Below are 27,816 nucleotides of genomic sequence, written 5' to 3'. Positions count from 1 at the left end.
GCGTTGAAACGGTCGAAAATCTGGGCGATGGATTTTTGATCGGTGTAAATCGTAAAGAAACGGCCTTCCAAAAAGAAGCGGAACTTACGGCAAGCATAGGCGACGGCCCAAAATTCCTTGACGTGAAGACTAGGTACTAACGGATTCTAGCTAAATATATAGACCGAATTGATCCTCAGCTATCCTCCGAGTTCGGGAACGTACCAGCCAACGACAGGGCTACACGATGGTTACGAGGGTTACGAACTTCGAGTAGCCTCTGACGTCACTGGGTGTTTCCCTAGGAGGCTATCTGGTGCGGGATCCTAGTGTCAAGTACCTAACACCAGGATTGTGCATTTTTTTCCAAAATCAAGGGATTTCACAATATTATTAAGATTGAACAATTAATGAGATTGTGATGATCAAGAAATGCATTTTCGTTGCTACTTTGATGGTGAATCAGGTTCAATTCTGCCTACGGTGGACGATCTTCTTTTCGTGTGATTAAATGCTATGGTTTATGATACAATCAGGCCTTGATGAACTCAGCGTTGGCGTCTTCGTATGCGGTTTGCTGGGCCTTCACGTCAGCGTCATCTGGCAAGACACCAGCCTCATTGGCGGTCTCGTCGGTCTTGACTTTGTAGAAGTAGTCGGTCTTCTCGGATCCCGAGCCCAAGTCTTTAGCCAAACCGTTGTATGGGAACGATCTAGGCATAGCAGGCTTCTCTGGGTTGAGCTCAAGGAAGTAAATACCAGCAGCAATGGCAAGGATGGTGGAAAAGAAAATGGCGTTGTGCTTCAAAGCAGTCTTGTCAGACACAAACTGGAAGTAGTCTGGAGACCAGATATCGTACATGTCGTCGTTGATGTTCATTTTGTCACCAAAGTTTCTTCTTAACTGTGGGAAGTCATACTTGGCATATGGGTCCTTGTTCTGTGCGAGCTCTGGCTTTGGGTTTGGGTAGTCAGCCAATTCGGGGTGTGCTGGGTCGGTTAACTTGATAACCTTACCAGTGGCATGGTCTGTAATGGTTGTTTCTGTAGTCAAGCATCTAACACCACCAAGAGAGACACGTGGGAGCCTAGCGGCAGTTCTGAGACCCAATCTAGACAACATTGTGGTTCTAAAGGGTCGCTTGTACTTGGTGTAGGTGAATGTATGAGGGTGTTTTTCTGCCCAATTAGAAGATGGTGAAAAACAATTGTTGCGCGCACGCCCAGTCTATACTGATAGAGATAGAGATCTAAGACAGAAGTTTGAATAGATTGGTAATTAATTATGAGAGTTTTCGTAATTCGTTGCCATGAGCTATGTTTGCTCATCAGCCCTCTCATTGGTATGGCAATTACAGATGGTTTAGGCGTCGTTATATTGACATGCTAAGTACTGTTCAGTATAAATTATGCATTGTGGGTGTCTCCTCTTTCCTCTAGTGTTCTTCATCTCTACTTTCTCAATTGTGGTTCGCCAAACTTGATGTCCTTGATTGGAGACTTCTCGGACTCGGCGAAATCTAACAAACCTTCGAAACCAGGAAGGTTGGAGCCAGTGTACTTACCCAAGTAGCCAAAGCCAATGAAGATAGGGGCAAAAGCAAAAAGAATGAAAGAATTCTTTGCGTTCCAGTACAGGTGGATTGGTGGAGGGTTGGTGTTGAAGTTGTACTTATTGTTGAAAGGAGCGGCCGTGACCGATTCAGAGGCATGGCTGGCATGCGACTGGAATCTCTTGGAAACACGAGCAGCAGCACGAAGACCGGCTGATCTGGAGAACATTGTGTAGTTTGTTTAGATGAAGCCTAGGTGGATTGAGTAATACGATTTTTGAGTTTTTTATTGGTGCACCAGATGTTGTGGTCAATATGCAGGCGCTTCACTATAGTGCATTTCCACGTCTGAAGAATATCACTTTGGAGGGGCAAAATTGGGACAGAAATAGAAGAAAATAAGTTATTTGAATATGCGTTGTTGTTTGCGGCAAGAAATATATGTCTTCAACCTTCGAATCGATGGGAAGGTCGCATCAGAGGTCAATTCCTATACCTGAGGAAACCTCTTTTATTTGCATCCTGATTCTTCCAATTCATATGATGTGAGTAAGTGGATAGCCGTGAAATGATGAAGTGGTAAAGTTTTCGCCTACTCAGTTCCCAGATGTGTACGCAACTCCTCTATGGCAATGGCTGCGAAATCAAGGCAGATCCAAGAAACTCAAACACCGATGGTTAGAAAATCCCAACTTTGACTATCAAAAACGAACAAATTTTCAGCCTTTTGAGCCTATTTGACAGCGTTTGATGAATCCAAGAAAATTGGGTTTGCGATGAAGTAAGTGCAACTAACTCACTATACTCATACCTCAGCACCTCAGTACCGAGAGATACATCGACTCAGCACGATACATCACCATCAAAATTCGAAAGTTAACATAATCCACAGATGATAAGACTGAACATCTTCAGTTCCATACTCAAAGCTTGTTCAGCGTAGTAATTCTCGATAATCTGTATTCTTCATATAGACCTGCGTGGGAACCTACTACAGACGCATCAAGTTCCATCGTTGCATCACTAATGTCCTACTATCCAGGCGGCAGACACGGTGCCGATCTGTACAGACCTCAGGATTCTCGTGGATATAACCAGAATGGTGGCGGAAACAATTCTTCAAGAGGCCGCTTCCAACAGCACGAGAATCGTGGATCTCACTATAGACCCAACCAGGGAAGGGGAGGCTATCTGAGCTACCAAGGAGGTCAAGGCCGTCAAGGTCGTTATCAACAGCCTCGACAGGGAGGAAGTCATCTGGTATACTCACAAGGTCAGCCTGATACGCAATTGTGGATGGGAGATTTAGATCCTTCGTGGACTGAAGATGCCATTATATCGTTGTGGAATCAGGTAGGCGAGTCCCCAACGAATGTCAAGATCATGAGAGATAAAACCGGCAAGCCACTGTACTGCTTCGTGACCTTTGCAAGCCCAAAGGAAGTAGCTAGTGCTATCTTGAAGAATATGACGCTGGTACCGGGAACTAACCGTCACTTCAAGCTCAATTACGCATCTGGAGGGGGACGTTCTGACCAGTACGGTTCACAGCAGCGTTCTGGGCCAGGACAAAGACACAATGTTTACGCTCAAAACGAGTGGTCCTTATTTGTGGGTGATTTGGCGAATGAGGTGACTGACCCAATGCTTTTCAACCACTTTAACAAGGAATTCCCCGGAGCTGTGCACCAGGTGAAGGTCATTACAGATTTTCAGACCAAAGCTAGTAAAGGATTTGGCTTTGTGAGGTTCAACAACGAAGAGAGCCAACAGAAGGCATTACAGTCGATGAATGGGTCAATGTTGGCTGGCAGAGCTCTACGAGTAGGACAGGCCTCTAAAAACGATACTAGCGACTACAAAAAGACAGCTCAAGAGACTGGCGTGCCCGACGCTGTCAAGTTGAATCAATACCACCCACCTTTGGGACCATCAACAGACCCGAACAATACGGTCATCAAGATCAAGGGCATTACAACTGCAATTACAAGAGATGAGCTACTCGGCCATTTTCTACCTTTTGGTAGTATAATATTCTGCAAGGTTAATTACAGGGAAGGCGTTGCACACATCAAGTACTTGAACAGGCGGGAAGCCGAAATGGCAATGCTATACATGTACGGCTTCATCATCAATAATTGCCGAGTAGCCCTCCGATGGGGTCGTGAAGAGAGGGCTGAGACAGGGAAACTTAATTTCAAGCCAGGCGAAAAGACCGAGAAGTACACTGCTGCTAAAAAGACTCCCATGTATACTGGCGATTTTGATAAGAATGTGGTGTTCGAGGATTTGAGCAAAAAGGAGCTCGAGGGCTTGCAGTTGCATTCACTGTCCCAATATCCATCACAGACCGAACTAGACGAAAGAGAAGCCCAGCGGAAGAAGGAGCGTGACGAGTATTTGAGCCAGGCCTTTTAATTATAACGAGTGAGCTTCTTCATCGGGTCCTGGACAATTCGCAGCCATATCCTCAGAATCTGAGAACTGAATCAGACAATATATGCAATAGAGGAAGTTCTTCCGTGAAAAGTCAATGAGCTGAGCGAGCTGTTCTACCGGTTGCTTCGCTTCGAAGGAGGTCAATTCCTCGTCTGGCTCTTCATCAGGTTGACTGGTCTCCTGATCGATCAAAACACGTCTCCTCGGCAAGTCAGAGATAGACTTGCGAGCTACAGAACGCCACAAGATGTTGACTTTGGCAGCGTCCTCCTTATTAAAAACCAATTCGTCATCTCCCGAGGCAGTGAAGCAAAATCGTTGAAGTTTCAACACCGTATTAGCAGCATTTTGTTGGTGTAGCTGTTGCTTACGCTGACTGACTAATTGATCAACGTCTTGCTTTTCCTCAGCCTCCGATTTTCTAATAATTGAAGTGGCTCCGATTCCCAACCGATTCTTCTTTTGGACTGCTTGTATGGGTTCTTTGATGCCCGTATCTGAGCCACCTAAACTGTCGCCGACTTTGAAGCCCATCTTTTGCATCATCGCAAGCCCCACAGACTTTGTCTCAAACAAGGAAGTATCTTGTGTTTGTGCTTTTGAAGAAGGAGGTTTGACATCGTCCTCTTCCACGGTGAAGCTCATATAGTCTTCGACAGGTTCGGTTTGCTCCATTTTCGGTGTGCTTTTCAACTTCAACTTCTTCACAGGCCTCTTAGGAATATCATGATCGCTCTCGTCATCGTCATCACTTGAACCAAACACATTCTTCATCTCAGCTCATTGTTGGGCCTGTGGTTCATCTGATAGTACTTAGTGCGAACCGCACTCGCAGCGACAAAGTTAACTACTCACTGTAGTTATCAACAAACCTATACGCTCATTTATGCTACCTCATAAAAACAATCAGCCCACGAGTTCCTTACCGGTCTCACGTGTTGGACTGTCTGTTAAACTAAATCATCTCGCCGTGCCGGGTCTGAACAGTCGACCAACTTCGAGACCGAATACTCCCAGTGCATATGTCACCTCGTCATTGAACCCAACGAAGAACATACCGGTGACATCAACATCGGTGAACTCAAAGATAAAAAACCTGGATGAGGCACGGCAATTCGAAGAACTCGCCATCATCAGCAGCATAAGAGAGTTTGAAAGTGAGCTTGTGGAACTCTCACTGAGCATATCCTCATTTAGAGAGGAAAACATCCCCGAACATGTCAAAAGCCTAATTCAACTAGATAAAAAGATTTCGGCCGAGCAACAAAATCTTCGCCGGCATCAGGAATATGGTGCTGAGATCCAGACTCTCCAAAAGGAAAATGATGAATTGAGCCAGGAGAGCAGTAGACTTCTCAAAGAATTAATATCTTGCCGAGCTGAATTAAAGAAGCTTCCTAGACTACCGGCGGCAAGTTCTTCTACAAGAGAGTCGAGACTCAAGGAGATTGGAGTGCAAGAATTGCTTGACTACTCCATGACCCTAGCGAAGTTTTCTAAAGCCCCAACCACTGCCAATGGTCAATTGCCCCATCCCAACAATTTCATCTGGCCTGCCGAAGATGCCTTGAGAAGGGGCTTACTTGCATTAACATCGCTCAAGCCTGACGAGGTCATCAAGGCAGAGCTTGGTGAGACGGAACCAGCAGAGGAAGAAAAGGTGGAGGAAGACGATGTTGAGATGGAGGATGTGGCCGACATGGACGCACCATCAACTAATGTCAAGAAGGGGCCCTCGGCACCAGCAAGAAAAGCAGAACCGGCAAAGGCGCCAGAGGCCCTCAACTTGGACCTCTTTGATGGTGATGACTCGGATGATTCAGATTAAATATATACATAACTCATTTACGGACAGTTCAGTGGGAACTAAACAACTCACTAGGGTGCTCAAAAGTGTCTGTAGTGTACTTTTTGCTCAACAACCAATCCAATTCAAGCTGGTTGGAGTATGGACGACCGGACTCGATATGCTCTTTGACCAAGTCAGCCAAGCCAGAGATAAACTCCTCGTCGTCGTTGAAGGAAGAGGCACGTTTGATGATTTTAGGGTTTTTGGCGTCCTCCATAAGCTCAATGTCTAGTTCGTGCAAAGTCTCAATGTGGTCCGAGGTGAATGCAATAGGGACCAAAATGAGACCCTTGACGTCATCCTGGAGCTCCAACTTCTCCACAATGCTAGTAGTTTGGGCACCCAACCAAGGCTTGGGGCCAACCTTGGACTGCCAGACCAATCTGTAGGGATTCTTAAACTTCAATCTCTCCATAATGGCGTAGACAGAGGCAGCAACTTCAGCAGGGTACGAGTCACCACGGTTGACAATCTCCATAGGCAAAGAATGAGCAGAGAACAAAATCACAACCTTGTCTCTGTCCTCAGCTGGAAACTCCAGAAGCTTATCGTTGATGAATCTGGCGAATGGGCTCACCAAACATTCCGCCTTGGGCCATCTATCAATGAACGACCACTTGACGGTCTTCTCTGGATCGTAGATTTTTCTCTGACGGAACAACTCATGCATGGAAGAGGCTGACGTCGAGCTGGACCACTGTGGGTACTGCGAGAAGGCAACGGCTCTAGTAACACCGTCCTCCTTCATCTTAGCCAACATATCTTCAGTCAATGGTTTTGCGTACCTGAAAGCAACATAAGGTTTATGAGGAGCCAGTTGTGGCAGGATCTCGTCTAACCTCTTGCATACTCTTTCACATTGATACTCTGACCAATGTCTAATAGGAGATCCTCCGCCAATCTCGTTGTACTTCTCTTCAATGCTCTTGGTTCTCAACCTAGCAATGACTCTGCCCATGATCCCTTGCAATGGTCCAAGCGGAATCAAATCCTTGTCCGAGAACAAACGCATTAGAAAGTCATTTGTTTCACTGGCCTTGTTGGGTCCTCCCATATTCATGAATACCACTCCAGTGGCGGTGGAGGCTGGGGAAGCAGAGGAAGTAGAATTCCATCTGAGGCGACCGATGGGTAATCTTGCAATTGATCTGAACATGTCAACCTTTAATGTGGCGAGCCTCGGGGAATAAGGTTTTTAAGTATTCTGGCAGAAATCAGCTTCTAAAAGAGAACATCACAAGATGGCGCCGTTTGCTCTTTAAGCGCGAGGTTGCGGGCCTGCACGGCCCAGACTATTGCGTATTACACATGAGAAAGTTTGCAACCAGTGGGTGCGAGATTGTCAGCATTGAATGTCATCCTAATGACACGGAATTATTCCGCCTTCTCCGTCTTCTCCTTCTTCGTCTCTAATGCCCGCTTCTGTTCCTCGATGATCTCTTCGATCTCGTTGGTAAAATTTCTGTAGGCCTCTCTCAAGTCTCTGATGTCGTTCTCGTATCCTTTGCGGTCTTTAAACGACTCCCATGCTAGTTGAATTTCACGAACATCTTCTTCGAGTTCCTCTCTTGTAAGTGATTCGAGCTCGTCAATCGAAGGAAGACCAAGCAAAGGCATCTCATGAGAGGTCTCTCTTTGGAGAACCTTTCCAACCGTCTGGTGAACCTTTTCGGTCTCCTCGGGAGAGAGTTTGTGCTCCTCTTTCTTCTTCTCAGCCAAGACATGGCTAGCCTGGTATGATTGAAGGAATTTGACAACTGGGACCTTGAAAGGACCTTTGAAGATGAAGAGCGTTAAGGCTGTAATAACGATGACGTAAAAGTACACCGTGCTCCAGCAATAAAGCGAGAGCGGGAAGTCCAAGATGACAAATGGCTGCACAATGAAGCCAAACGCAAGTTGTGTCACAAAGTAAGAAACAATGTCATAGTAGATTTTTGTACTCTTTGGCGTCTTAGCATCGGCTTCCAAGAAGATTGGACGAATGTTCTTGCGGTAAATCTTGCCCAAAGTCTGCAACAAGGCGCCCATGACAAATGTGAGGTAGTACCCGGGTCTAGTGCCGTGCCATGCAGCACTGGTGGCAAAGGTGCAAAGAGTGCTCTTGAAACCGGGTTTCTTGCCAGGTCTTGCCAATCTGACATAGACATAGTGTTTCAACCATTTGTTTGTGTTCATGTTCCAGGCTTCTAGACAAGCATGCACGTTCTGGCCCGTTTCAAAGGCCAATGGGTCGATGTTCTGAACCCTGTCCCATCTAAACAGATCAGTCTCAGGATCGTAACCGTTGTAGCCGATTCCACACAAAATACACGCACCCTCTGCAATCAGCCAGATCGTATAGTACTTGAGTCTGTAGGTGAGTCCAAGAACCCACAAGTAGAAAATTCTGAAAATAAACGACTTGTCAGTAACGAAGCTCTTGTCAAGCGCATAGTCCAAAGAAACAAACTTAGGCATAGTGACAAAAAGCGCAGCCCAGAACAAACCCTGGAGGACCTTTGAAAGAGCCTGCTTACCGGACTTTGGAATTCTCCTTCTTCTGCGCTTACCTGGACGCTTCTCCTCTGGGACATCGTCAAACAAAGTAGAGTGAATGAACCTGTCATAGTCGATGTAGTCAAAAGCAGGACCCGTCATAAGAGAGGGGTAGAAGAACACATATCCCAAGTATGGCAAAAGATTGGGGTGCTTCTTGATCACTCTTTCTCTGGTGTACAGAGTCAATTGCTCCTTAGGCACTGTGGCATCGTGCACATTCCAACCAAAGGCCGAGAGCTTCATCACCATGACCATCTGAGCACCAGTGATGTCAATCACGGTGGCATCGTAATCCTGGAAGAATTGCAAAAGGACATGTGTCGAGAGCAAGTGTCCCATCAAGAATAGGAAGTTGATCCATGGCATATAGCTTGTCCTCAAGTACCTGGTGATGAAGTATGTGCCCATTGAAGAAATCAACAATGACCGTAAACCGGAACCAAGCTCACAAATCACAAACACATAGAAGGAAGAAACGGCAATGATATACCAGTTCTTTGCTGAGTAGTTTTGATCGGGAAGTCTCTTGAAGATAATGCTGAATGGGAATGACAATGCTGTACAAACAAGAATCTTTACGTTTGCCTCATCGAGCCCACTCAGCTCCAGTAGAAAAGTAATGCCCTGGCGTACTAAGTTAATCAGCATTGTACGTTGAAATGGGCTATGTTGCGGTGTTGATCTCACGAAGTGACTACTGAAGGATGATGTGGTAGCGCATACAGAGCAAAGGTGCGCGGTGCGGCTAACCTTCGGGTTATTACATAATGACAGCTTCTTGCCTGATTTATACCTCTCTGGCTGACGCCATTTTGTACCCCGCTTCTAACGCCTGTGTGATGTTGTCGTTCTTGTAAGGGATTGTGGTGAGAACGAAGGCGATATCGTTCCACTGCTTCTCGGTCTCGGACTTCATCAAACGCACCAAGAGCTTCTCCGAGAGTTGCTTCTGGTGTTTCTCCTTGTCAATGTACAACACAAGGAACTTGATGATTCGTTTCATAGCGTCCTTGGACAATGTGTCATCGTTGGAGAGACCACTGAAGATATCAATGAAAGCGTTGTAGATAGCATTGTCCTTTGTAGCCAACTCAGTAAAGAATAAGCGGCACATATCACTGATGCCTTGATCCGGGTTTTCAAGACATTTGGCCATTGATGAGAGTTGACCCTTGACCTTCACTTGGCCTGCCAAAATTAAGAAGGTAACAGTCATAAGACAAGTCCTCTGGACCATAAGATGGTCATCCGTGAGACGGCGATAGAGGAAGTCGGTATTCTCATCCACCAAATTGTTGAAGCATACTGCCATGTCACCAAGACCAAGTACACAGTTAGAACGGATCACCGGATCTTCAGACTTCTCCATGATTGTGATGAACAACGGCAAGTTTGCTTCACAGAACTTGGACGAAACGCACATCAACTTTGATAGACAAAGCACCGCTGATCTTTGAAGTATTCCATTGTTGTAGGCTCTTCTGTTCAGACAGATTTCAGTTACCAACGAGCCAAACTTCGCCAACAACGACTTCTCCCCAAAAAGGATCTCAGTCTCTCTGATGAAAACGACAACGTCTGCAAAGTCGTCTTCAGACGTACCACCAATCATTTCAAGCTCGTTTTCAGCAGCATCCTCCTTCCTTTGATTACTCTTTTCCGCTTCTAAATCATGCTTCATTTTCTTGAACTGAGCCTCAAGCTTCTCAAGGTGCTCTATAGTCTTGATTGCAACATGGCCGACAATGAAGAGAAGCTGAGCGAGTGACGATGTTTTTGATTCTTCCTCTGCTTCAGTCACAAAAACGTCTCTGGTCTTCGACTTTATGATATCATCACAGAGCACGATAGGGTTTGTGATAATACGGAAGATGGCATCAATCGCTTGTTCAGCCACGGGGAACCATTCCCTTTGGGGAGTGTAACATAACAAGATGGCCTTCAACCTGTCTGCAGCTTCACTATCCTCTGCAAACATTCTCTCAGTCGTTCGCTTTTTCAGAGGTTGCACAATTTTTAATAAGGTTGCACACGAGTGCTTGCAGAGAACCAAATCCAGTCTACCAATTGAGCCCAAACCAATCTCGAGCAAAGACTTCAAACCACATTGGACGATAGCTGGATTCGCCGAGGACACCATACCTAGAACAATTATAGCACCATGGATCTGAGCTTGCGAGTAGCGCGAGTCACTAGATCCAGCCTTGCTGTAGATGTACCACAACAGCTCGATCATAGCCCAGTCTATTAATTTTCCTTCGTAGATCATGCACATGAGTTTTTCCAAGGACGCTAAATCTGCAACTGTGGCATTGATGGTGATCTTGATCAAATTACGTGCTTTCATCTCGGCAGCCTGTTGAGCGGTGATGTCTGAGGGAGTGGTAAGAAATAGGAGTTTGTAGCACTCGACTAATTGAGTAGCGATGGATTTACCCTCATCTGAAGATCCCTTCATCCAAACAAGATGGAGCATTTTCCTGATACCCTGACTTGCATTCTCAACTCCGTAGGCGTCTGCGCAGACCAAAAAGTCCATGGCCTCTAGCACCTCGTTTCTATTCTTGGAAAACAAGAGAGAAGATGTGATCGCAACACCTCTTTCAAGCTTTTTGATGAGCGCCAAAGCACAGTTGTGGTATTCCCAGAGCTTCATCAAACTCTTGACCTTGTCAAAGTCTGCATCATTCTCAACTCCAGCATTTTCCTCTTCTAGGATATTTTCCCCTGTTTCTTTCTCCCTCTCGTTGTTTTCCTCGTCGACATCCATTGGGTCCCCTTCATTTTGCTCCGCGGGCGATTGCGGTGTCTCCTCCTCTGACTTATCATTGTCGTTCTGATTCATAAACTTTTGGAAGTAGCGTTCAGGTACAACATGCTGACTGGCAGCCTTAAGGTCATCAAGTTTTCTCTCCCAACGACTGTACAGCATACGAAATGCTTCTTGAGACGTGAAAGGATGCTCAATTAAGATCTTCGATAAGAGCTTGATTGCGTTTCTACGCACCAAAGTACTTCTGTCGTAGAGTCCAGTTACAGCCACGTCCATGACTTCTTGATACCATTCGTTGGCGGGTCCAATGTCAAGATCTTTCGAATCGGGGGTCTCCAAAGCCGCCACAACGTAGTCCTTCACAGGAGCATTGTTAAAAACCTTAACCATAGCCTGAAGGGCCTTCGTTCTCGCAAATGGGTTCTGATCAAGTGTTCTTTGCTTAAGCAACGAGAACAACTTACCGATCAGCTTCATACTGATCTCGGCACGTTCATCTTCTGAAGAGTTTGTACTGCTGTGAAGGGTTTTGAATGCATCAACAACAATGTTGCCGCATGTTTCAATAACCGAGCATCTGAGTGATTGGTTTGTGTTATCTAAAATTTGGCTGATGGAGGCCATTTGCCTCATGATTAATCTAGGACTGACCTCTGACACTTTGACCAAGAATTCAGACACCGCCTTCGGTCCGTTCGTATCGTTTGCATTGAATTCGAGTTGACTTATCTCTAGAAGAATATCTTCTGAGAGCTTGATATGGTCGAATGACTTCTCTAATGTATGTAGTAACTCGGCCATATACTGTGGTAAATGTGGGTAGTATGTCAAGGATTGGATGACGGAGTTTTGAACTGTTTCCTCGCTACCATGGCGAGTTACTGCAAAGGAAATGATACGAAACATATAGATCCGGATGGTGTTGACCTTCATCCTCTCAGGGAGCTCCATGAGATGAAAAACAGGTCGAAGAAACAAATCTAGGAATTGATTTTTTTCGGGAGTAGTGACAAAGATCTTGGAGAGATCCAATTGCAAGCAGTTCAGCACGGACGATAAGGCATCATCTACCTGCTGACAATTATTCTTCCACAGCACGGAGGTTTGCTTTTGTCTTGCGGAAGTACTGGTGGGGAAATCTTCTCGTGATAGATAATTAAGGAGTACAAACATAAGGTAGCCGTACTTCTCCAAGCACAGTTTGAGCACGTCTAGCATATCTACATAATCGCCTTCCTCTATCATAAGTGTGCATTGACGCGATGCATTAGTGAGCGATGATGATATTAGATAATTGACTTGCTTCTTGTGTTTGGGATCGAGCTGTTGAAACCCGTGAGCCATGTCTATGAGTTCTTCTAGAAGCTCGCTGTTGTGGTGGATGGCTTCCCAGCTATGTGCCAAAGCATGGGTTGCATGGGAAAGCTTATCATCGATATTGGAGTTATCAACCTCATAGTCTTTTTGAACGTCAAAGCCACTGTAAAAGGTGGATAGGCTGAACTCCATGATGGACGCTTTGTTTTGGTTTGATCTGATGAGCGCACTCCGCTAACGTCTAAAGTCGCACCCAGTGTTTTGTCACGTGAGCGAAGTCAGATGCAGAGAGCGCGTAATGGTTGCAAATCGCTCAGTCCTTCAACCTAGCGTAACCCTTGATAACAGCTTTCGATGTTCCCACTCTTTCGTCCTCTAAAACACCAAGCAAGTCTTTCGTAGTCACCATATTACCCGTACGAATCTCCCTGTAACGCAAACCATTGTCGCCACGGGAAGAGAGGATTGAGCTTTGCTTCGCTCCTCCATCCTTAGCAGCACCCTGTTTGCTATCATCTCCAGCACCAGCTCCAGCACCGGCCTTCATCCAGGAGTATTTTTTCCTTGAAGAGCTGCCTGTCATCATCGCAGCTGTAGCATTTGCAGCTCTATGAAGAGTTTCCTCAGCGCCTGCTTTATTAGAGGTCTCTGGCGCGACCTCGTCCTTATTCTCGATCCCAAGCACAAGACGTTTCTGAACTCTGGCTTCTTCCTGCTCTTTGTGACGCAAAGCAATGTTTCGTAACTCTTTGGAAACATCGGATCTTTGATTAGGCGAGATCTTCAGCTTTTGACTGCCACGAGCCTGTGTTAAGGCAGGGATACCACGGCGCCGGTGTCTCGCTAATAGAATCGTTTTCGTGACAATGTTCGAAAGCCATTCCTTGCATGAGGCAGAGACAAACTCGAGCATCTCTGGGTCAGCCATGAAGTTTTGGTAGACGCCGTTCTCTCTTGCTGCACGATTCATATAGAGACCAACATGATATGGTTGGAGAAAGGCGTTGACCAGCCCGTATAGTTGCCTCTGGCGATTTGCGAGTTGTTGTTGTTGAATGCTAAGTGGCCCTCTGTTGTAATTGGCCGAAAGTAGCTCCTCTTCTCGCAGGATATCAACTCCAGCTGCGTGGATGGCGTCCTTGTATTGATCAGGATCCTCTTTGCTCTGTTGTGATGCTGGTGCGGCTGTTGTGTTATACGACCCAGGAACACTACTGGTAGAGTAGGATGCACCCATGCCTGTGGGTGCTGGATACGTCCTTCTGGGGTCGAAGCGGGGTGCCTGTTTGTAGGTACTCTGTCCGGGAGACAGGCGGTATTGGTTTGGATATTGTGTAGCAGCACCCTTGCCGTAGGTCAGGTAAGGGTACTGGGATTGTGATTGGTACATTGGGGTTGCTGAAGGCGGGAGTGAAGAGCTGCCCAGGGATGGACCAGCCCCAGTTTCGGTAGTCTGGTCAGTTGCCTGTGGTGTTTGTAGAGTGCTGGATGGACCCTTGTTCAACAGCTCTGAAGCTCTTGTTGGCCCGACTGAGCTGGGTCTTTGAGGCTCGGGCAGATTCAGGCCACGATTACTATGAGCAGCTGTGACTGGTGCAGTATAAGCTTGTGCAACCGGACTAGCTGAAGCAGGTGCCGAATTCCTGGGAACCGTTTGCTCGCCAGCATTCTCGGTCTTTCCTTCCTGAAGAAAGTCGGGTAGTTCAATATCATCAACAGCTCCGCCCACGTCGCCTGTGGGGCCTTCGCTGCCGTTTTGGTTGAAGATTGGGTCGTCGAAAAGATCGTTGAATTGGTCGTCATTTTGAGGAATTGGGTCTGCTGGTTCTGTTTTCACTCTTTTATTGTCACCGTCATCTGAAGATCCTGTTTCCAACGGCCTTTTTGATGATTGGGTCAAATCGTCCTCGTTTGGTGCAGACATGGCCGTGGTTTGTTATGCTGTATAACTAAGTAGCTCGCTTGACCTTGAGAAACAGGTAGTGCGGTGCTCATAAATGTCGCCGCTGCACCAGGACCGTGGTAGGCCAATGTTAGAAGTGAAAATGGGTATATTTTGCCAAATTTGATAGAAACCCATATTTGAATGTATGAATCTTCTTCTTGAACAAGCACTTGCTCGATTTAGCGTAATCACCATATTTCGTGCTTCTCAGATGAGACCTACCTCGATGCTCATCGCACTGGAAAAATAGACCAACTACTCCTAGACTATCAACTACCCTTAATAACATGGCTGGAGTTGTTGTTTTCGAAGGAGCCAGACATTTCCGTCTCCGCCTTGTCCTTTCGGTTTTGGCCGGCCAGCAAATCAAAATAACGAAAATCCGTTCAGATGACATGAACCCCGGTTTGAGAGACCATGAGGTATCCTTCCTCAGACTTCTAGAGGCTGTCACCAATGGATCCAATATCGAGATCTCATACACCGGTACGACAGTCTCCTTCAAGCCAGGCATGATCATCGGTGGCCAACTCACACACAACTGCACTGGAAAGAAACCTATCGGCTACTTCTTGGAACCGATGCTCTACCTTGCCCCATTTTCAAAGAAGAAGTTCTCCATAATATTCAAGGGGCTCACAAGCTCAGATACAACGCAAGATGCCGGCTTAGAGGCCATCAAATGGGGTCTCATTCCTGTCATGGAGAAGTTCGGTGTCAGGGAAGTCGAACTCCATATTCTCAAAAGAGGGTCCCCTCCATTGGGTGGAGGAGAAGTCCATCTTCTTTGCAACTCCCTCATATTACAACCCTTGACAGTGCATGCTTTAGAAACTCCAAAGATGTCTGCCATTAGAGGTGTCGCCTACTGCACCAGAGTTTCTCCATCTGTGGTGAACAGAATCATTGAAGCTGCCAGAAAGGTTTTGAAACCAACTGGTGTGGAGGTCAACATCACCGCTGATGTCTGGAGAGGAGAAAATTCGGGTAAATCTCCAGGTTTCGGTGTCACGTTGGTGGCTGAATCTAAGAGAGGCTGGAGAATATTTGCTGAAGGAACTGGTGTGGCTGGCTCTCTACCAGAAGACTTGGGTGAAAAAGTTGCTTACGAGCTTCTTGAAGAACTCACGAAAAGTGCTGTTTTGGGTAGAAACCAGCTTAAGTTGGCTTTGGCATTGATGGTGATTGGAAAGGAAGATGTGGGTCGGTTGAAGATCCATAAGGCTCAGATTGACGAGCTGTTTGTGTGGTTCTTGAGAGATATCAAAAACATATTTGGCACCGAAGCTTTCTTGAAGGACGGCGCCGAAGAAGGAGAGGACAATTACATGACTGTTGCCATCAAGGGTAATGGCTTTACGAGTGCCTCCAAGAAGAGGGCCTAAACTTCCTATTCTTTGCATTATTATTTTCGTAGCATCAATACATCACCAGAACGAACACCAACCAATGTAATGTTGACACAAGTTCTCGACGCTTGTAGCCTGTTGAATTAATTTGTCGACCTGGGTGGGGATGTCCAATCCCTTCAATCTCTTGATATCATTACCAGTCAACTTGTCTGTGATTCTCTTCAACACAAGAGCAGCTCTGGCATTCCTGATTTCAAGAGCGTTTTGCTTGTTCAAACGAGTAGCTTCCTGGTCGTCAATCTCGCCCTTCTTCAACATTTCAGCTGTATTATATTGCTGCACCTTGATTCCCGTGGCTTCAGCAAGCGCCTTTGTTGGGAAGTCGAAACCCCAATTGATCAATGGATCGTATGCGAATGCTTCCAAGATGGCCATAAGGGATTCCTTGTTGTCACGCAAGACTCTCATAACGTGCTCGCATGTTATTCTAAATGAACCCTCGATACCACTTACTTCCATAGCATAGTTAAGCATTCTAGTAAGTCTGAATGGTACCTTTTCTGGGTACTTTTCACGCAAAATAGCAGCCTCGAAACAGTCACCAAAGTCAATGTGAATCACCTTACCAGTGATCCTGTCAAGCATCAAGTTCGAAGGATGTCTGTCTCCCAATCCCAAGATGTAACCCACCATGGACATCACGGCTAAAGATCTCGTGTATGTGGTTCTTCTATCAAGCCAAGCTTCAGAAGACTTAGATTTAAGCCACAACACCTTGTACAAATCTTGGCCTCTAGTATTGTCAAGAGCTCCTGTGAAGACCTCCACTTTCTGCAATAACGTCAAGCTGTCAAAATCAGGGGCCATCTGCAACATGATACGGTGCTCGATGTTCAACAAAATCTTGCGTGATTCACGGTACTCCCTGATAAGAACATGGAAAGTATCACTGTTGGGCACCCAGCCTAACAAACCGACCTTAGGGGACAAAGGAATGGCTGGGTATTGCTGGATGTCCAAATGCCTCTTGAAACACTCAGTGTCGTTGACCAAAAGAGTATTAACCAAGCCGAACAACTGCATAACCAAGTTATCCTGTCTAATATCTTCATGACCCTTAAGGACGTACTGGTAGTCCTTACCATCACTTCCCTTGCAAACAAGTTTTCTTGGTCTCTGTTTGGATGAGATCACAGTGAAGGTTGGATCAAATCTGACAATGAGGACGATTGGTTTTCCAGCCTCATAAGTTCCAGGCAAAGCCAATTCGAGGTTCTGAGCTTCCTCAAGCTTAGGCGAAACAAACAGCAATTCGAGACTCTGTAATTGTGGTAATTGTCTGCTTATACGACGGAAGACATTGTAGTAAACATCCCAAGCCTGATTCAAATTCGTGATATCCTTTGTACGGCGGTAGTTGAGAACCCATTCGTAAGCATCGGCCAATTCTCTTCCAAATGCGTTGTTGAATGACGCTTCTCTCATAGTCTCAGGGCCCTTCTGAAGCATCTTGTGTAATGGCTCAAGGACTTCGAACATCTTCTCTGTGTTATGCTCGCCGAAGAACAACCTCGAGGCATCCTCCAAACCTTCATACCATTGCTCAAGCCACAAAACAGCGACTCTAATCAACTCGTGACTGACCAACTCGGATTGTTCAACCAAAGTTGGAGAATGGATTCTCATTTTATCAATGATCGACAAAGCGGCCTTCTTTCTGTTAACGGAGTCAGATGTCACAGCAACAGCCAATGGATACACCAAGGCTTGTGGATGAGCCTTACCAAGGTCGGTGAGAAGACCCAAGAGCGATCTGCTGACAATTTGGTTTGGTTGATGAATTCTCGAAATCAATTGAGGAATCACCTCCAACCAGTTATCGATCTTCACCATGTTAAATCCATCTGTCATAGCTCTGGCAGTTTCGGGGATTCCTCCAAACTTGAACCACAACGTGAGCAATCTCAATGTATCCTGAAGAGAACTCGAGTTCGACAAAGAGATAGAGTGGAAGAAACCCTTAATGGATGGAATGACATGTCTCTGTACAACCTCCATCGATATCATTTGCAGCTGTTGGGCCTGTTTTTCAACCGTATCGTTCTGCTCCATCACATTTGTCGTGAGGTTACCTCTGTTGTTCTGAGTGTAAAGTGAGATAACTTCAAAATTGGCGAGAGCCCAGTTGTGCCATGCCTTGTACCACTTATCATCGAAGTGAGTGGCCAAAAGATAAGCACCCAAAATAATCTCAGATGTTTCAGTTCTCCAGTTATTATTGAGAACAATCTGCCATTCACCTTGCTTCAAGAAACATCTTGCTAAAAGTCTGGTGTACTCCTCGACGTGCTTTGGGATACCAGGGCCATCAGAAGGAATTGGCTGAGTGATCAAATCGTTTGGATTTAAACCAAGATCCTGGGACATACGAGTGGTGAAATCCACCAAGTGACGCAATGCCTCCCTTCTTTGACCCTTCGCCCACATATACTTCAATTGCGCGTAAACAACTTGAGGTGGCGCTCTTGAAGGGTTCTCACTGGAGCCTCCTTCCAAAAGATTGTTCAATGACTGCTCTGCAAGATTGAAACGGCCCGACTTACGACAAAGGTTAGCGAATTTGATCCACATATCCATGTCTTGCTTTGGCTTGATGACAAGCGCTCTGACTTTAAGCATTCTCTGCCAGATATCAACATTTCTTTGGCAGCCCAAGAGACGAGTGTTCCAAGTTTTTCTGATGAGAGCACGCTTTTCGGATCCCTGAGGCAAGCACTTGTACCTGATAATCTCTTCGAGTTCGGCCAACATCTGAACTCTGACAACAACACCATATGCTCTATTGTAACTCTCACTCACCAATGCGGTGATCTCGGTAACCAATAAATTACGGGCATTGAGGATATGGTTGGATGCCTCCTCAAAGTTATTGCGATGAAGACTCAAAATAGCGCTGAAGAAAGCCTTATCCGGTGATTCGTACTTCATGACCTTGATATAAGCATCCATTCTGTCCCATTGACCCAAGCCCCAAGCTGCTGCAGCGGCTAATGGTGCAACGTTTCTCTTGATGTCGCCTGTGGAAGAGTTCCACTTCGAACGCGCCAATTCGGAGAGCTGATCCCATTCTCCCAATGCATGCAAACATCTCATCTTACCCATAACAATCTCCATGTTGTCTGGTTCAAGTTTCTCTCTCTCATTGTAAGCTCTTAATGCGTCATCCCAGCGTTGCAACTTCTCGTGCCAAGTCTCCTTCAACTGAAGGTCGTGGTGCATTTGTGCATGTTTCAAAATACCAACAGCAGCATCTGATTGTTGGAGCTGATTGTTGATCGAGATCAATGCCTCGATAGTTGGTGTAGTTGGCTCTTCATAAAACTCGAGCTCCTTGTAATGCAAAGCCTTGGCGTATGCGTGACATCTTTGGGCGTACTGGCCGAGAGCGGTAATGGCGATAGGTAAAGATTTGTCATCGTGCTCCATGAACTCTGCCAAATTAAGAAGGATCTGATGAATTTCTGGGGGGTTGTTAGGAGAAGACAAAGCAATGCAGAACGACTCAATGAGCTCTTCCTGATGCTGGGAATAAAGTTCACTCCAGCATGATGCAAAACTAGAATTGAATAAGTCTTTGGCCAATGGATGATAATCAGATGCTAAACCAGCGCATGCACGGATGGCATGAGAGGGACTTTGCTTAAGTAATTCCTTACTCAATCTTCCAATCCATTCCTGCCAATCTTCCTTGGTATTGTTTCGTTGAGATGATTCCCAAGCCGCTTTCAAAGCAGCCTGATTTACAGGAAGCTTTTTGGAGGGCATATCGATATCTGGTAGGTCAAAGTGAGACATGTGCAAGTCGTGGTCCTTGTACACATTGAAATTGGTAGGAAGTGGGTCGCCGTTCAATATCTTTGCCACTAGCTGCTCGAACATTACCGAGTTGATCTTTTTCAGTATCAAGACTTTTTCTATGACGGGGAAAAACACAATGAATTCATTGCCCAAGCTAAGGATTAGACAGCAAAGCGTGTTCATACAAGCCTGAGAAAGCTCCTCATTGCCCTCACCAAGGACTCGCAAAAGCGGATGAACGATTCTTGATGCCATGTCTGAAAGAGTGATGTTCTTGGATAATTTGCCAATTGTCTCGATGGCAGCCTTACGCAAATTCGTAGGACCAACCTCAAACATCTTCACGATCGTTGGAACAACAATGTGAACATGCTCTTCGATATTGCTACCGAAGACAACGAAGCTTCTCAAGACGTGAATCGTGGGCTCTCGCTCAGTAGATTTATCTTCCTCGATCAAGTTCAACATGAGAGGAAGAATGTCTGGGAGATGAATCTTGAACTCTCCCTCCAATGCTTTCGAGATCGATTCGATCAAATGAATGATAATGACTCGAATATTAACATTTGTGATGCTGTTGAAGAACTCCTTGATTACGGCGAAAATATCACCCAAGAATGGTCGAATATGCTGCTTGACAATAAGAATGAGAGCACCCAATTGCTGGAAATAAAACTTGAGCATGCTAGCTTGACATGTATGCATCACCTTGATAACACCAGGAATGATTTGTGGAAGGAATGAAACACACCGCAAACCCAAAGTCTGAAAGATGTACATGATTGCCTGTATCACCTTATTGTGATGTGAACTCAAGGATGGATCTTTCAAGATCTTCATGAGGTTATTGATAGCCACGGTAGGGTAGTATTCATCATGCGATGGAGACATGCCTTGCATTAAAAGAGCGATATCAACAGGCGGGGCGTTCTGTTCAACAGGAATCTTTTGGGAAGTCTGTTCGACCTCTCTATGCTTGTATGGATCTAGCGCACCCAATATACCGAGGAGACGAACCGTTTCTCTCCTGATACGAGGTGACGTCTCCGATTTGAGAATGCTGACAAGGGTTCCCAACAATTGTGGATAGTCTAGTAAAGGTTGAATCACATACCCAGATGAGCTTGCTAATTGACCAAGAGCTTTGAGCGCAGCGTCACGCTTGTATGATGAGCTTTGATCCTGGAAAGTATCCAATATAAGCGGCATGAGCTCGGAGAGGAATGGTTTTATATCTTCTCCAGCTACCACAGAAGCCTCGCCAATGCAACTTATAGCAGCTGCAGCAACAGATGAGCTGGGGTCTTTTGTGCGTGGAAGTAAAGCTTCAACAATTGGTTTGATGTACGGTTTTGTAAGCTCCTTTGAATGAACAATCAACACTGACAAAAGAGTAGCAGCTTCTTCCTTCTTTCGACTCGTATTGGCATAATCCAATCTTGATAAGAGTTGAATCAAGGTTTTTCTGAGGGAGGGAACGATGTAAGCAGGGTTGATGGCCGAGAGCCTTCCCAATATTTTGACCGCAACTTTCCGAACGCTGAAGACTTCATCGTTGAGAGCGACAAAGAGTTGTTTCACGTTGTATGCTTGAGATAACTGGGGATCGAAATTTCCTGCCTTGTCAAGACAAGTCAATCCCTCAATTCTTATTTCAGCTACCGGATCCGTAATGGACACACACAATAACTTTTCGACGATCTCATTCACAGCGTCAAGAGCATTCACACTCATCTGATGACATATTGGATCCTTATTGAAGATCTTGCACGATGTAGAGGTAGCTGTTTGACGAATCTTCGCGCTATCACTATCAAGGTAGGTGATGATGCAATACCTGACGAACTCGTTCAATTGATAATCTTGAAATTCAAAGTGTGAGAGAATCTTCAATGCATGAACAACAAGCTCGCTGTCATGAGCACGGCAAGTCTCAGGGTTGTTGAGAATATTGCTAACGCTCATACCTGTGTCCCTGGATATCATTATCAATCTGAAATCACGAGCCAACGATTCGTTTATCTTGGTGGAGCCGTAAGGCGAGCCTGGTGGTTGGAATGTCTTACCAGAAAGCACCAAACTTAAAAGGTTGAGAAGCTTCTTTTCCACCGTGACTCTAAGCGAAGGAATGTTTGTGATAAGCGTCTGTAAGACATTTTCCATGTGTCCTGATAAAGAACAGTTGCTGAACATCATATCCAAGATGTCACGTTGTAAGTGTTTTGTGAGTGCTGGGCCAACTGCGATTGACAATTTGCCAATACAATCGAAGATAGCGGGTTCGGTGTCTTTCCTGGAGGCCCGATACTTTGCTGATCCTGAAGTTGATGCAGAAACGGATGAGAGCGCTGCTCCGGAGGTTTCACCCTTACTGACAGCTTCTGACAAAATCAGCTGAACGCCAGAGTTTGCAGGATAGGAGAGACCATCTCTAATATTGTCCAAGATAGCATCCAAGTAAGTAGCCATCTGGTTCCCAACCTCCAATGCTAGTAAACCAATGCTTTCCAAAATGGCAGATTTGTCACGGTTGCTAGCCTCATTATGCATATTTTTGTACTTTTTGAGTTGGGTGAGGTAGTAATACAATGTGCGGTGCAAATATTTCTCGACGAATAACTCGGGGTTCACACGGCATAAAATGGGATAAATTTTCGTGAGCTCTTGCCTGATGTAGGATACCTTGTGTCCCTTGTAAAGTGAGACATTCTCGTAGATTGTCCCAAACATAGACTTGATATATGGATCATTATGATATCTGAGTAACTCTCTGTACACAAGCAAGGCTCCATGAATCGTCTCGTTGGATGGTGACAGTGCCGTTGTAATCAAGCTGTAACCCGCTGCAAGTCCATTGCTATCGTGTGAGTTGGATTTCTCCATTGCATCAGAGCGGCCCAAAATAGATGACGCCTGGTCAATTAAAAGATGGACCCAACGTCTTCTAACTTCGACTTCTCTCGAGTAAATGATTGAAATGCATCGTTGGAGTGTAATAGCCGCGTCATTACGTATGATAAGCTTGTGGTCTCGAAGAGGTACCCAAATGTGTTCGAGAACCTGGGTGATGTAGCCCTGGAGTAGTAGTGGGGCATTCTCGGATAATGCTGTGAGAATCAATATAGCAGCATGCCGTCTATTTTCGTGTTGGCGGTTGTCGCTTTGAAGCCATTCGATAGCTCTCTTGGCCTCGAAATCAACAAAGTCTCCTGTCAATGTACCACCCGGAGTCGCCAACTTACCCAACGTTTTTGTGGCCTCCTTCATGATTTTGAGATCATTGGAAAGGATGAACGAACTAAGGTAATTCAGAAAACGAGCAGTCTTGGTAGCGTTTTCTTCACCCACACCGCTATCAAAGTCTATCAACGCATTGAGCGCCGCAATTCCGCCTAGAATTTGAGCAGCGTCTTTGCTTTGTAGTAGGTCGAAAATGGTTTTGTTGATTTCATTGTTGTATCTGTTGAACTGTTCTCCTGTAAGATCTCTGGCTATAGAGGCAAGGAAACTGCGTAGTTCTAGAGCACTTCTCGTGCGTTCTTCTTCTTTGACCAGCTTAAGCCCATTGAATATTTGATTGAGTGCCACGCCGTCCACAACCTGGACCTGTGTGGACGAAGACATGGTTTTTTATACGGGCTAGCTCAACTAAAACAGTAATGTAGCGAGCTTATCTGAATAGGAAGCTGGTAAACATCCGTACACCTTGGGTTGGGACCTAGTCTCCGGTTCATTTTAAGCTTGTCTATTTCATGATCGTATTTATGGCACAGAGAACAAAGAAAAGTTACGGACAATACCTGGTCCGTATTCGTCGTAGTCCTGTTTGGTGTAACAGTAACTCTTGAATTCGGCAGTCTGGGCCAACAAAGAACCACCGAACCACACAGCATTCCGCTGTCTCTTGTGTGAAATCACCTGGACGTCCACACCAGTACTCTTGACGCCGCTCAACTTTTCGCTCAATTCTATTCTCTCATTCACCAACAGCTTGATGTCTCTCTGCAACCTTCTGCCGAAATCCTTGAACATGGTGGAACCTCCACTCAACACAATGTTCTTGTAGAGCTTCTTACGAACATCAATTGGAGATGACTGAACGACTTGGTCCACAACGGTAGGCAATGGCGTCAAGTAGTCGGAAGAGCAGATCTCTGGGTTGAAGAAAATCTCTGGAGCCAAAAATCTTTCGTAACCGACATCAACAGTGCTTTTACGCTGAGCAGTCTCAACAATGTACTGAGCAAACTTCTCCTGTGGGTACTGGTCGAACTTCTTGAACTCCTTGACGATGTCGGGACAGACGTAACAGAATTGCTGCTTGATCTTCTCAGCCGTCTGCAAAGACGTGTCGGCTTCACCTCTGTCTCTCAACAAGGACTGAATGAAAAGAGTGATGTCTCTTCCTGCCAATGGGATGTTCTTGATGGCACCGCCGATAACGTAACCTTCGGCCACAGGAATAACGTGGGTAACACCGTCACCAGAGTCAATGACTGTACCAGTCAAGGAACGGTCGGTGACCTTAGCCGAAGTCCAAGAAGCTGCCAAAGCCAAGACGGCCTGGACGGCAATGTACAAACCAGCACAGTTGAACGATTCAAACATAATTTCAGCAGTGCTCTCTCTGTTCTCTGGAGGGTTTAAAGGAGGCTCGGTCAACAAAAAGTAGTGATCCTCCGGTTCACACCGAAGGTATTTGAAAATGGAGTTCTCCCAGAAGCGCTCCATGTGGTCCCAGTTCTCAATCTGTCCGTGTCTGATAGGATAAGACAAACTGTACTTTGGACCGGAAGCAGCGCTCAAGGCCTCGTCACCAATAAAGAAGTCCAAATCTTCCAAGCCTCTCTTACCACTAAGAGCACTACCACTGGAACCTTTGCTCAGTTTGGCGGCAGAAGTGGCTGTTGAAATGGCAGTTGGAAAGACAAAGGAAGGAGAGTCGTTACCAGCAAAACCCAACTTGGTTAAGCCGGTACCGTTGTCCATGACAACCGCAGGGGTACCCATAGACGCCATGGTGATGAATTGTCAGCTTTCTGGATCTTTTAGGTGTCAATTGGTGGAGACTTTTGGAATCCAAAGTAGCTTAGCTGTACGCTTTTTTGGTGCTCTCACACCTGTAGCTAGCCGAGGTCGGCGGGTGGAGATATGAGTTTCACACTACCATCTCTACAACTTTGACAATTTTGACACAAACTCCGAAAAATAAATAATTTATAAGTGTCTAGATGTTTAAATTCTTTTTCTTTACGGGTGGAGGACTATTTTGGAATATAGTGTACGCTGGCTTTTCGAAGGACTTGCCTATTTATGAGACAAAGATACGCTCAACTCACGTCAGGATTCCTCTGTCCCCATTCTGCTAATTCTACAGATAGAACATCATTCCCGTATATATATGTACTATGTGCTTGTATAACGTGACCTCTTCGGCTCTATCGAACCCCCTAGTACTCGTCCTTCCCGCTGATGATCACATCGTTGATCTTCAAGATCATTCTAGTCAACTGCGTGGCCAACAACAACTGCTGCTTCTTCCCGATCAAGGGGTCGATCACAAAGAGCTCCTTCATATCATTAGTGCCCTTACCCAAACAATCGACACCCAAGTGGGATGACTTCTCGAGGATCTGCTTGGACTTAAGGTTAGACAAGGTCTCAATTGGATCGAGACCGGAGTTTTCTGCAAGTGTAAGAGGGATCTGATCCAATGCAGTGGAGAAGGCTCTGAAAGCGTACTGATCAATGCCCTTTTGCTGGTCAGCAGCTTCGCTGACAGCGATAGAACACGTCAATTCAGCAGCTCCACCACCGTAGATCACTCTGCTCTCTCTGATCAAGTTTCTGACAACACAAATGGAATCATGCAATGCTCTCACACCTTCGGCGGCGATCATCTCGTTGGAGCCTCTGATGAAACATGTGACAGCCTTGGTGTTGGAACAGTCCTCAACAACCAACATGCGGTCTCTAGTAGTACCGAACTCGAGCTCCCTGATAGTGCCTGCATGGCCCAACTTTTCAGCAGCCAAGTGCTCAAATCTGGGCACAATACGGCCGTTGGTGGCAATGGCAAGCAACTCCAATTCGGATCCACCAATCCATCTGATAGCGTTCAATTTGTTAGCCAACAACAAGTGGTTGGCCTCGTCGTCGAAACCCCATTGACATGCAACAACATTAGCACCGGACTCCTTCACTCTGTCGATCATTTCGATAAACTTCTTCTGCTCGTATTCTTGCAAAGCCTTGAACTCCTCCACACTGGAGATGTCCAACTTATGCTTCGTCTTTGGCTTTGGTGGTTCGAATGGGCACGTCAAAATAGCGATCTTACAGTCCTTGATCTCCTTGGCCATTTGTGGGTGGGAGAACTCCTTGTCCAAAAGAACACCTTTGATAAGAGCGGAGTCTTCAATACCACCACCGACTTTGCTCTCCATCTTGATCAACTCAAAGTCCACGTCTCTTCTCTCCATGTCAGCAACCGACAAGACAGCATCCACGGCCATCTGTGCAAAGTGATCATGAGCCTTTGAAACAATCTTGGAGCCCAATGAGGTCTTGGCGGCCTTCAACAAGTTCGAGTCGGTTTTCTCAGCACTGATGCTGATATTGTCTGCTACCTCGTCCAAGTGCTGGCAAGCGATCTTGCATGCCTCGTCGAATCCATTGGCAATCTTGATGGGATGGATACCTTTTTCGATAAGCTCCAAAGCTTGGTCCAAAAGAGCACTAGCCAACACGACAACACCTGTAGTACCATCACCGATCTCGTCATCCTGAGACTTGGCCAACTCCACCAAAAGCTTAGCGATTTCGTTGTCCAAGTCCATCTGGGACAAGATGGTAGCACCATCATTAGTGATTGTGATGTCACCGTCCTGACTGACCAAGATCTTGTCCAAACCACGAGGTCCCAATGAAGTTTTCACGATAGAGGCGACTGATCTGGCAGCCAAAATATGTGACTTGGTAGCCTCAACACCGTGTTTTCTCTGCTTTTTGCCTTGATCTCTGACAATGATGAATGGTCTTCCCATCTCATCCTGTGCCACGATGGCATTGGAGAGGTCCGGGATTCCTGGTTGTGCCATATTTGGTTTGTAGTTAAGACACGAGAATCGACTTTTTTTTCTACAGTGTGTGAAGGATTTTCGAGTAGTAGCTCGGCACCCGTACCTCATACATAACAACAACTAAATTGGAAGGCCAGAGAGGGTATTAAAGGGATGAATGGAAATGTGTTTTTATTAAATAAGCATTCTTTTCCTTGACTAGATTAGACTTTTGAATGATTCGAGATCTTTGTTGGTCGAAAAGGTGCAAATAGACGTTGAGTGGGCTAATCGGTGGACGGAACTGAACAGCTGATTACAAACAAGAAGTCATTATGGGGATTTCTTCTTTTACAATTTTATACTCACTACATAGACTGGAGTGCTTGTCTGTTCTTCGCTTGAAACAGGGTTTTTTGATACTACAAGTTTGGCTGCGAAAAACAGAACACCACATCAGAGCATGGTTTAGACACAATAGATGTAGAAGAATATATGCACAAACCTCTCTTCTCGAAGCTTCGAACATTTCATTTATTTGTGTGTTGAATCTCGTGCTCATTGCCATTTTTCAGCCAGGCAGATCCTTTCTTCAAAACCAAAATGGGCTATTCTGATGCAAACAAGAAACCCCCTAGCCGGTAGGTTAGGAATGGAATGGGCATCCTTACAACCAAGACGTTTATTAAAGCAAATTCTTCATTGAAAGATTTGCCACCATCATAGACCGATATTGCGAGCTCCAAACGCATTTGATCTGTTCGAGAAGGTGAAACTACTCATTGGATCTTACAAAAGCTATCTTCCAGCGTTCTGGTCAGCACCTCATCTCGATCCAGTGTTCCTGAAAGGGTATACCCAATTGCATGCAACAGTGTATTAACGATCCAGATTAACCTTCATGCATACGCAGATAAACGGTTGGAAAGTCAAAATTATAATACACAAGAGGACCAATTTTACGAGGGGACCAAATATGTTAAATTGACATCTCTTCGAAATAGGTTCCAAAATGCTCACTACGTTGCCTTTACCGTTATGTCTAAGCCCCGCATTTCAGTTCATCACCAGCTCATCGCATCTCATCGGAGTAAACGTAAAACTGAGCTGTGATTATGGAACCTTACAAAATTTGTCAACTCCGAATCT

The 27,816-nt window shown here is 45.6% G+C and overlaps 12 protein-coding genes across 12 annotated transcripts; 3 read left to right on the top strand and 9 right to left on the bottom strand.

Moving 5' to 3' along the window:
• Positions 1-511: 511 nt before the first annotated feature.
• Positions 512-1,102, bottom strand: C7M61_005229 (uncharacterized protein; the record flags this gene model as incomplete). Its single annotated transcript, XM_024860536.1, has 1 exon — positions 512-1,102. The coding sequence occupies one exon, from the start codon at positions 1,100-1,102 to the stop codon at positions 512-514; it is 591 nt and encodes a 196-aa protein (XP_024711344.1).
• A 329-nt stretch (positions 1,103-1,431) lies between these two features.
• C7M61_005228 (uncharacterized protein) lies at positions 1,432-1,761 on the bottom strand (the record flags this gene model as incomplete). The annotated part of the gene is made up of 1 exon (XM_024860535.1): positions 1,432-1,761. One exon carries the CDS (start codon positions 1,759-1,761, stop codon positions 1,432-1,434), a length of 330 nt encoding a protein of 109 aa, XP_024711343.1.
• A 797-nt stretch (positions 1,762-2,558) lies between these two features.
• C7M61_005227 (uncharacterized protein) lies at positions 2,559-3,891 on the top strand (the record flags this gene model as incomplete). The annotated part of the gene is made up of 2 exons (XM_024860534.1): positions 2,559-3,850; positions 3,882-3,891. The coding sequence occupies 2 exons, from the start codon at positions 2,559-2,561 to the stop codon at positions 3,889-3,891; spliced, it is 1,302 nt and encodes a 433-aa protein (XP_024711342.1).
• A 59-nt stretch (positions 3,892-3,950) lies between these two features.
• On the bottom strand, positions 3,951-4,745 carry C7M61_005226 (uncharacterized protein; the record flags this gene model as incomplete). The annotated part of the gene is made up of 1 exon (XM_024860533.1): positions 3,951-4,745. One exon carries the CDS (start codon positions 4,743-4,745, stop codon positions 3,951-3,953), a length of 795 nt encoding a protein of 264 aa, XP_024711341.1.
• A 112-nt stretch (positions 4,746-4,857) lies between these two features.
• On the top strand, positions 4,858-5,799 carry MED4 (Med4p; the record flags this gene model as incomplete). The annotated part of the gene is made up of 1 exon (XM_024860532.1): positions 4,858-5,799. One exon carries the CDS (start codon positions 4,858-4,860, stop codon positions 5,797-5,799), a length of 942 nt encoding a protein of 313 aa, XP_024711340.1.
• A 28-nt stretch (positions 5,800-5,827) lies between these two features.
• Positions 5,828-6,874, bottom strand: HEM15 (ferrochelatase; the record flags this gene model as incomplete). Its single annotated transcript, XM_024860531.1, has 1 exon — positions 5,828-6,874. One exon carries the CDS (start codon positions 6,872-6,874, stop codon positions 5,828-5,830), a length of 1,047 nt encoding a protein of 348 aa, XP_024711339.1.
• Positions 6,875-7,194: 320 nt separating this feature from the next.
• C7M61_005223 (uncharacterized protein) lies at positions 7,195-12,643 on the bottom strand (the record flags this gene model as incomplete). Its single annotated transcript, XM_024860530.1, has 2 exons — positions 7,195-8,899; positions 9,180-12,643. The coding sequence occupies 2 exons, from the start codon at positions 12,641-12,643 to the stop codon at positions 7,195-7,197; spliced, it is 5,169 nt and encodes a 1,722-aa protein (XP_024711338.1).
• A 121-nt stretch (positions 12,644-12,764) lies between these two features.
• TAF4 (Taf4p) lies at positions 12,765-14,375 on the bottom strand (the record flags this gene model as incomplete). Its single annotated transcript, XM_024860529.1, has 1 exon — positions 12,765-14,375. One exon carries the CDS (start codon positions 14,373-14,375, stop codon positions 12,765-12,767), a length of 1,611 nt encoding a protein of 536 aa, XP_024711337.1.
• Positions 14,376-14,683: 308 nt separating this feature from the next.
• RCL1 (rRNA-processing endoribonuclease) lies at positions 14,684-15,781 on the top strand (the record flags this gene model as incomplete). The annotated part of the gene is made up of 1 exon (XM_024860528.1): positions 14,684-15,781. The coding sequence occupies one exon, from the start codon at positions 14,684-14,686 to the stop codon at positions 15,779-15,781; it is 1,098 nt and encodes a 365-aa protein (XP_024711336.1).
• Positions 15,782-15,823: 42 nt separating this feature from the next.
• TOR1 (phosphatidylinositol kinase-related protein kinase) lies at positions 15,824-23,230 on the bottom strand (the record flags this gene model as incomplete). The annotated part of the gene is made up of 2 exons (XM_024860527.1): positions 15,824-21,651; positions 21,673-23,230. The coding sequence occupies 2 exons, from the start codon at positions 23,228-23,230 to the stop codon at positions 15,824-15,826; spliced, it is 7,386 nt and encodes a 2,461-aa protein (XP_024711335.1).
• A 138-nt stretch (positions 23,231-23,368) lies between these two features.
• Positions 23,369-24,625, bottom strand: ARP3 (actin-related protein 3; the record flags this gene model as incomplete). Its single annotated transcript, XM_024860526.1, has 1 exon — positions 23,369-24,625. The coding sequence occupies one exon, from the start codon at positions 24,623-24,625 to the stop codon at positions 23,369-23,371; it is 1,257 nt and encodes a 418-aa protein (XP_024711334.1).
• A 431-nt stretch (positions 24,626-25,056) lies between these two features.
• Positions 25,057-26,706, bottom strand: CCT5 (chaperonin-containing T-complex subunit; the record flags this gene model as incomplete). Its single annotated transcript, XM_024860525.1, has 1 exon — positions 25,057-26,706. The coding sequence occupies one exon, from the start codon at positions 26,704-26,706 to the stop codon at positions 25,057-25,059; it is 1,650 nt and encodes a 549-aa protein (XP_024711333.1).
• Positions 26,707-27,816: the final 1,110 nt, after the last annotated feature.

Source organism: Candidozyma pseudohaemuli (assembly GCF_003013735.1).
Source record: "Candidozyma pseudohaemuli strain B12108 chromosome Unknown scaffold00023, whole genome shotgun sequence".
In the NCBI taxonomy this organism is placed as follows: domain Eukaryota; kingdom Fungi; phylum Ascomycota; class Pichiomycetes; order Serinales; family Metschnikowiaceae; genus Candidozyma; species Candidozyma pseudohaemuli.
The sequence above is the reverse complement of the archived record's forward strand: the minus strand, read 5'-3'. Positions and strand labels throughout refer to the sequence as shown.